Genomic DNA, 8312 nt, shown 5'->3' with positions numbered 1-8312 from the left:
GAGATTTCATTCAATAGTGTAGAATTATTCACTTTTCTTTTGCTAGTTAAGTACTGATCAGATTTTAATAAAAGTGATGGCTTTCTGTACTTTTTCTTTCCCTAATGCATGCCCTTCCTTCTTTTGGGGAATCTAACTAATTTATTCTAATAATAAATATAACACAAAACCTTCATGAGTTGCATCATCTAACAGTTTATTAGTCTATTATATTCACTAATGCATTCAACTTTAACAACTAATTTGGATTTTCGTGCACTCAAGTCAACTAAAATTGATTCAAGCGCGTAATTGTTCAACCTAGCATATAGTGAAATCTCAAGTGGATTTATCATACCACTACAATAATAGTGTGATCTAACCATTTTCCCTTGTCCTTTGTCTATTGCCCCTCAATCAATTATATTCTTTAACCTTGACCAAATAAAAATGACGTTACAGCCAAATGCCTTATCACATGGCACTTAGCTGCAAAATAATCTCATCAATCATTGCCTTTATTAGTATAAATAGGCCATGATTATTTCATAATGTTAATCAGAAATCATTAAAGACAATAATAATATTGTAGAGAAAATGAGTCCAAAAAAACTGAATAGCATGGTTATAGTTTTTGCCATATACTTGTTGAGTCAACATGTTCATTCTGAACTTCAAGTTGGGTATTACAGCTATTCATGTGGCATGGCCGAGTTCATTGTAAAAGATGAAGTCAGGAAAGCTTATAATAGAGATCCTGGACTTGCTGCTGGCCTTGTTAGAATGCATTTTCATGATTGCTTCGTTAGAGTAAGTCAATATATTAAACCATTTATTACATTTATATATATGCTCATGACTTCAAATTTTTGTAACCTAAAGATTAGTTAAAATATTGTTAATTTGTAGGGATGTGATGGATCAGTGCTTCTTGATTCTACTCCCTCGAACACAGCAGAGAAAGACTCTCCGGCGAATAATCCGAGTCTCAGAGGGTTTGATGTCATAGACAGTGCCAAGACTAGGCTTGAAGCTGTGTGCAAAGGAGTTGTTTCCTGCGCAGACATAGTAGCATTCGCAGCCAGGGACAGCATTGAGTTAGTAAGTTTGTCTGCTCTTCCCACCCTCTGCATACAAACCTTGTGTTTTCAATAAATCAAAATGATTTATCCATGGATTCATGCAGGTTGGAGGAGTTGGTTATGATGTTCCAGCTGGAAGAAGAGATGGTAGAATCTCACTAGCTTCAGACACAAGAACAGACTTGCCTCCTCCAACTTTCAATGTTAACCAACTCACTCAGCTCTTTTCGAAGAAGGGCTTAACACAAGAAGAAATGGTCACCCTTTCAGGTATTAGTTAAGAGCTTCAAGATAAATAAGTCAAGTTTTATCTTGTTTCCAAAACTTAAGCTATTAGATAGAGGCGCATGAAAGATTTTATATCTAATATGCTTTTGGCTTAATTTTTGCATATGCAGGAGCACACACCATTGGACGCTCTCATTGTCTTGCTTTTAACAGCAGGCTATACAATTTCAGTAGTACTTCACTTCAGGATCCAAGTTTGGATCCCTCATATGCGATGTTCTTGAAGAGGAGATGTCCACAAGGGAACACAAACCAAAACATTGTGGTTCCAATGGACCCTTCAAGTCCCGGCGTCGCGGATGTAGGGTACTATAATGGTATTTTGGCGAACCGAGGTCTGTTCATATCTGACCAGACTCTCTTGACTGACAGTGAGACTGCTAGTCAAGTGTATCAGCATGCAAGGGATCGATACACATGGGCAAACAAGTTTGCAGATGCGATGGTGAAGATGGGTCAAATTGGTGTCTTAACGGGTGATGATGGAGAGATAAGAGAAAATTGCAGAGTGATCAATAGCTAGCAATGGGGTTTAAGTCAAGGAGGACTGAGGTTGAAGTTGCTGCTATATGGCGTGTTTCATCTGGTAGTTTACAAAGCAAGCAACTTAGCTTTGCTTTTTTTTTTTTCTTTTCAAATGAATGAAATTATGAAATCACCTGTCGGTGTATATTAGTCCTTGTATTGAAATTGACAGTTTGTTACCTGTAACAAGTAAAAAACTCTACTCACTTTATCAAAAGCCATCGAATCAAAGTGTGTCGCCATCAACCACCCGATATATTTTTCTCCAAGTTTAGACATTCTAGAAACCTAATAATTGGACGTTTTAACTAACGACTAAATTCAAGAATTAATGATATTTAGTTTAGATGCAAAACATCATAGATTTCAAAATTGATCCAAGTTCTTTCAAATAAATCAATCTCACAGAGCAAAGAATTCCTATTAGGCAATTATATTAATAATGAAGCTCAGAAACCGAAGACAACCATAACTATAATCCCATTTAACAGACTAGCACACAAACTGAGCTCACAGAAGGCAATTTTGGGAGGAAAAAACAGCTAAATAATATGGCTGACCATTATGGCCACCCATAAATTTTAAGGACAGCAACAAAATTATAATGTAAACCAAAATAAATGGCAAAAAGTTTAACTAGAGTAGCTTAAGGATGGCACTAGTTCCAAAATCATCCTGAGAGACAGAAATCAAATGCACAATAGAATATAAAGACTATTAGGTAGTGAGCTCCATGATGGCACCAACAATGTCACCATCGTGAGTCTTGAGAGCCTTGACGGCCTTGCTCCTTGACACTCCTGCCTGTGTCATGACCAAATCAATGTCATGGGGTTCCACGCTGGTCTCATCAACCTCCTCCTCTTCTTCTTCAGCCTGTGCTCCTGCAGCTGCAGCAGCTTGATCTTGTTTTGCCATAACAGATGCCATATCTGGAACCCTGAACTGCTGAGCAGCTTGGTTCTGCAGCTGAGAGCTCAGGTCCTCTATTTTGGCCTCTCCAAATATGACATAGGTCTCGGAGTTTGGACTCTTGAAGACATCAGGCTTTGAGATGAAAAAGAGAATCTGAGATACAAAGAGATTGTTAGAAGCCATTGATGTTTCATATACACAAGCAAAACAATAACAGTATGCAGAGGTCCGCTTGCGGCTTACACACTCATAACTCACATTTTTTGTTCTCTTGATTGTGACACGACTAACACCAGTTACAGGCTTCAGCCCGAGCTTCAACATTGCCTTTCGACTCTTCTTCTCACTTCTGCTCTGCTTTGAACCCTCGGCACCGCCTGCATCTCAGCCCAAAAAACATAATAATAGATATTTAGGAAAAGGATTAACATTCAACACAAGTGCTTCAATGCATATATGGTGTTGAATTGGAGGCATATAATAATAAGTAGAACACATTCATTGTGTTCTCTATATGTAAGGCCATTAATGTCATAAGTAATTTCGCGACCAAGTAATAGAAAATAATGTAACTCAAGATCAGTTAGCTTTACTAAAAGACATAGAGAAGAATCATAACACAAATAACAGGTACAGAGAGCAAAATGACACATAATTATTCGAAAGAACCCTACAACAGCAGAGCTCAAAGATTACACAATTCCGACAAAGGCATTCATATAAATGAGTATTGTATAGCAACTTTCAGCTCCAGCAACAATATAATCTAATTCATATATCCAACTAGAGCACGTGAGGTCATGAACGCCAATGAATTCAGAACAACATCATATTAAACTGCTATCAAGCTTCCTTTAGAACTTTATGTGTATACTACGCTAGAAACAAGTGGATCGAAATTCAATAGGATATAAAATAATTAGGGTGAAAATAATTTAAAAAAATAATAGAATAATACGTTAACGATATGGAGATTTAAAACAAATAAACACAAAGAAGAGAACCTTGAGCACCGTCTTCCTTGTCATCATCGTCGTCGTCGTCATCGTCGTCATCATCGGCGTCTTCGTCGTCGTCCTTGACGTCCTCAACAACAGGAGCTTCGTCTTCTTCCTGAGTAGAAAAAAGAAATAGATCACATAAATACATAAGAAACCAATCGAAACAAAACGGAAGAAGAAAAAGAAGAAGAATTGAATCGCATAGACAAAGAGAGAGAAGGCAAAATAGGGAGAACCTGGGGATGAGGCTTTTTCTTGTTGGTAGCGTCATCGACAGGAGGGAGTTGTTGGTCGGCGGTGGTGTCAGCGGCGGGTGCATCAACGACGGGACCTGGAGACATGGCAGCTAGCGGCGGAGCTCAATACAACACTGAGCTGAGAGCTGAGTTTAAGAAATGGATGAAATGGATAGACAGGGGATAACAACGCTTCTGCCTTTTCCTATGCAATCCTCTCCCTCAGTAACAACTACCAAGGGTTTCCAAACTTTATTGGGCCCATATTTGGGCCCATTTTTTTACCACCGTACTCCATCCCTTTATTCTTTCCCTTAAACATTATTGTTCACATATCAGATTAATTACAAAAAAAAAAAAAAATATTTATTTATTTTGGCGTCCAAAAATTTTGGATCAGACATTTAGTTTTTAACTAAAATTAATTATTCGATTGATTCATAACAATTAATTCCGTTAGTCACTTAAGTCTTTTGTTCCGTCAAATCTAACGGAGGACAAAATAATCTCTAACAACTCTAACAGGGGACAAAATGGTCCCTGATCCCGCTCTGTTCGAAAACAATACTGTTCTCCTCAAATTTTCATCATATCTCGCATAATTTTAACAGTCTAATACTGCAGCTTCAAGCTACATATTGCACCCTCTGCAATTTCAATGCTCACAAGAAGAAAAATTCTCAACTTATTCTTAACCAATTCATACTCAGGAAACTAATGACTATGTCTCTAAGTACTTCTCGTCTTCGATGGATCCTATGAATCTAGATAGCAAGTCCAATTTGTTAAAACCCGTCGTCATCGTCGCCATATCCCTCCTCCTCTGTCCTATCATCACCATGACCACATTGTCCACCACTCCGATCACTTCCTTCAGCTTCTTCTCTGAACCAATGTTCAGTAATCGCTTCAGTTTTCATATGAGCGGTGATAGCAACATTGCTCGTTGTACTGATAGGTTGGATGCGAGGTCAAAGCTGTATCCCATCATAGACTTTAGGAGAGAAGGAATGAATCACTCGGGGGCCATTTTAAATGAGAATTTGCATATGATGTCGAAGGAGAATCTTCTCACGATGTCCTAATATCCAACAATCTATATGATTTCTCGAAAGTGGAGAAAGGTATGCCTTTGTGGTAGTTGTGAAACTTGGTCTTGAGGATGTGATGGACGTTGTCAAGGCTGGAGGTGATACTGTTATCGAGGACGTGGAGGTGGATGGTTCTAGTAGGTGAAGGGCAGAGGAGGTGGGTGGTGTACCAGTCACAGAGATTTGGAAAGTTAGTGATCCATGAGATGTTGAGGTAGGTGCGATGATGCGTGAGCATCTTTCCTATCTTTTTCTAGTGAATTTGTATCTAATTTGTTGAGTTTAATCAAGAAATAATTATATTTTAGCCATTATGGATGCTATTTTGAGTTTTGTGCAATACTATTTATTTTAGGTAGCATTCGGCTGGATTTGATGAAGTTTCAGCAGCACAAGAACAAAAGAAGATGGCAGCGAGGAGCGACGCGTACGCATGCGAGTGATTTGGAGATATACATGGTGACGCATGCGCGTGACTGACGCGTACGCGTGATTTGAAGATTTGCTCAACGACGCGTACGCGTGACTGATGAGCGGATAATTTATACGCTTTTTGGCATTGTTTTTAGGTAGGTTTTAGTAGGATCTAGCTACTTTTAGGGATGTTTTCATTAGTTTTTATGCAAAATTCACATTTCTGGACTTTACTATGAATTTGTGTGTTTTTCTATGATTTCAGGTATTTTCTGGCTGAAATTGAGGGACCTGAGCAAAACTCTGATAAGGAGGCTAACAAAGGACTACTAATGCTGTTAGATTCTGACCTCCCTGCACTCGAAATAGATTTTATGGAGCTGCAGAACTTCAAATGGCGCGCTCTCAACGGTGATGGAAAGCAGACATCCAGAGCTTTTCAGCAATATATAATGGTCTATACTTTGTTCGAGCTTAGACGACGCAAACTGGCGTTCAACGCCAGTTCCATGCTGCATTCTGGAGTAAAACGGCAGAAACACGTCACAAACCAGAGTTAAATGCCAAAAACACGTTACAACTTGGCGTTTAACTCCAAAAGAAGTCTCTGCACGTGTAAAGCTCAAGCTCAGCCCAAGCAATACCAAGTGGGCCCCGGAAGTAGATTTCTGCATTTAGACTTATTTCTGTAGACCCTAGTAGCTAGTCTAGTATAAATAGGACATTTTACTATTGTATTAGACATCTGGGATTTGACATCCTTGATCACATTTAGGGGCTGGAAATTCGGCCATGCCTGGACCACCATCACTTATGTATTTTCAACGGTGGAGTTTCTACACACCATAGATTAAGGGTGTGGAGCTCTGCTGTACCTCAAGTTTCAATGCAATTACTACTATTTTCTATTCAATTCAGCTTATTCTTATTCTAAGATATTCGTTGCACTTTAACATGATGAATATGATGATCCGTGACACTCATCATCATTCTCACCTATGAACATGTGATTGACAATCACTTCTGTTCTACCTTAGAATGAACGAATATCTCTTGGGTTCCTCAATCAGAATCTTCGTGGTATAAGCTAGAATTATTGGCGGCCATTCCTGAGAATCCGGAAAGTCTAAACCTTGTCTGTGGTATTCCGAGTAGGATTTAGGGATTGAATGACTGTGACGAGCTTCAAACTCGCGATTGTTGGGCGTGATGACAAATGCAAAAGAATCAATGGATTCTATTCCGACATGATCGAGAACCGACAGATGATTAGCTGTGCTGTGACAAGAGCATTTGGACCTTTTTCAATGAGAGGATGGGAAGTAGCCATTGACAACGGTGATGCCCTACATACAGCTTGCCATGGAAAGGAATATGAAGGATTGAAAGTAAGAAAGCAGTATGTTGCAGAGATTCAACAGGGACGAAGTATCTCCATACACTTATCTGAAATTCCCACCAATGATTTACATAAGTATCTCTATCTTATTCTATGTTTTATTTATTATTAATTTCGAAACCTTTATAACCATTTGAATCCGCCTAACTGAGATTTACAAGATGACCATAGCTTGCTTCATACCAACAATCTCCGTGGGATCGACCCTTACTTACGTAAGGTTTATTACTTGGACGACCCAGTGCACTTGCTGGTTAGTTGTGCAGAGTTGTGACAAAGTGTGATTCACGTTTGAGAGCGCTACCAAGTTTTTGGCGCCATTGTTGATGATCACAATTTCGTGCACCAAGTTTTTGGCGCCGTTACTGGGATTGTTCGAGTTTGGACAACCGACGGTTCATCTTGTTACTCAGATTAGGTAATTTTCTTTTTGTTTTATTTTCAAAAATTTTTCAAAAATCTTTCAAAAAAAATTTTTCCTTTGTTTTCGAAAATTATTCTAAATTTTTAAGAATGAATTTTAGTGTTTCATAAAGCATGTTGAAGCCTGGCTGGCTGTAAAGCCATGTCCAAATTCTTTTGGATTGAGGCTTCCACTTGTCAGCATAAAAGGCATGTACATGGAGTTGGATGAAGTATCAACTGTTGCATGCCTAATTTATATCCTAAAGCTGGCTGCATATTAAGCCATGTCCAACTCCTGGATCGGAACTTTAGGCTAACATTGAAAGATTCCTGGAATTCTTATTAAAAATTTTGAATTTCTTATTTTATTTTTCCTATATGTTTTCGAAAAAAAATTGGAAAAAAAATAGAGACAATTAAATCCTAATCGACTTATTTAGCAAACAACTAAACCTCTAAAGATTTAGATTAGGTATTTGATGAGCGGATATTTTATACGCTTTTTTGCATCATTTTCATAAAGTTTTTAGTATGTTTTGTTTAAGTTTTATTAAGTTTTCATAGGTTTTAGTGTAAAATTCACTTTTTTGGATTCTACCTTGAGTTTGTGTGTTTTTAGACAATTTTAGTTATTTTCTGGCTGAAATTGAGGAACTGGAGCAAAAGTCTGATTCAGAGGCAGAGAAAGCACTACCGATGCTGTCCAAATCTGAGCTCCTTGCACTCGAAAGAGCTTTTCTAGAGCTACAGAAGTCCAAATGGAGCATTCTCAATGGTTATGGAAAGCTAACATCTAGTCCAGAAATATATAATAGTCTATACTTTGTTTCATAATTGAAGGCCCAAATCTGGCGTCTAACGCCAGCCTCCTGCCCTATTTTGGTGTCCAGCTCCCACAAGGAAGAGACCAGTATCCAAACACCCAAGAAGGATCCCCTAGCCAATGTTCAACGCCCTAGAGGCCTTCTAGCACGTGG

The 8312-nt window shown here is 38.5% G+C and overlaps 2 protein-coding genes across 2 annotated transcripts; one reads left to right on the top strand and one right to left on the bottom strand.

Moving 5' to 3' along the window:
* The first annotated feature begins 493 nt into the window (after positions 1-493).
* LOC112715722 (peroxidase 5) lies at positions 494-2091 on the top strand. Its single transcript, XM_025767533.3, has 4 exons — positions 494-789; positions 889-1080; positions 1166-1331; positions 1460-2091. Exons 1-4 carry the CDS (start codon positions 577-579, stop codon positions 1870-1872), a joined length of 984 nt encoding a protein of 327 aa, XP_025623318.1. The 5' UTR covers positions 494-576; the 3' UTR covers positions 1873-2091.
* A 306-nt stretch (positions 2092-2397) lies between these two features.
* LOC112715723 (nascent polypeptide-associated complex subunit alpha-like protein 2) lies at positions 2398-4410 on the bottom strand. The gene is made up of 4 exons (XM_025767534.3): positions 4027-4410; positions 3794-3902; positions 3048-3166; positions 2398-2942 (listed from the first exon to the last, which is right to left on the bottom strand). Exons 1-4 carry the CDS (start codon positions 4129-4131, stop codon positions 2592-2594), a joined length of 684 nt encoding a protein of 227 aa, XP_025623319.1. The 5' UTR covers positions 4132-4410; the 3' UTR covers positions 2398-2591.
* Between the last annotated feature and the right edge of the window lie 3902 nt (positions 4411-8312).

The sequence above is a fragment of the Arachis hypogaea genome, chromosome 10 (genome assembly GCF_003086295.3).
Source record: "Arachis hypogaea cultivar Tifrunner chromosome 10, arahy.Tifrunner.gnm2.J5K5, whole genome shotgun sequence".
In the NCBI taxonomy this organism is placed as follows: Eukaryota; Viridiplantae; Streptophyta; class Magnoliopsida; order Fabales; family Fabaceae; genus Arachis; species Arachis hypogaea.
This window is presented reverse-complemented; position numbering and strand designations above follow the sequence as displayed.

Bases quoted from the DNA above. Each gene is read 5' to 3' on its own strand.
- LOC112715723 (XM_025767534.3), bottom strand. From the start codon at position 4,131: ATGTCTCCAGGTCCCGTCGTTGATGCACCCGCCGCTGACACCACCGCC. The intron at 3,167-3,793 runs GTTCTCTTCTTT...GCTGAGATGCAG, and splicing joins CAAGGAAGACGGTGCTCAAG to GCGGTGCCGAGGGTTCAAAG. The intron at 2,943-3,047 runs GTGAGTTATGAG...TTTGTATCTCAG, and splicing joins CAATCAAGAGAACAAAAAAT to ATTCTCTTTTTCATCTCAAA.
- LOC112715722 (XM_025767533.3), top strand. From the start codon at position 577: ATGAGTCCAAAAAAACTGAATAGCATGGTTATAGTTTTTGCCATATAC. The intron at 790-888 runs GTAAGTCAATAT...GTTAATTTGTAG, and splicing joins TTCATGATTGCTTCGTTAGA to GGATGTGATGGATCAGTGCT. The intron at 1,081-1,165 runs GTAAGTTTGTCT...GGATTCATGCAG, and splicing joins CCAGGGACAGCATTGAGTTA to GTTGGAGGAGTTGGTTATGA.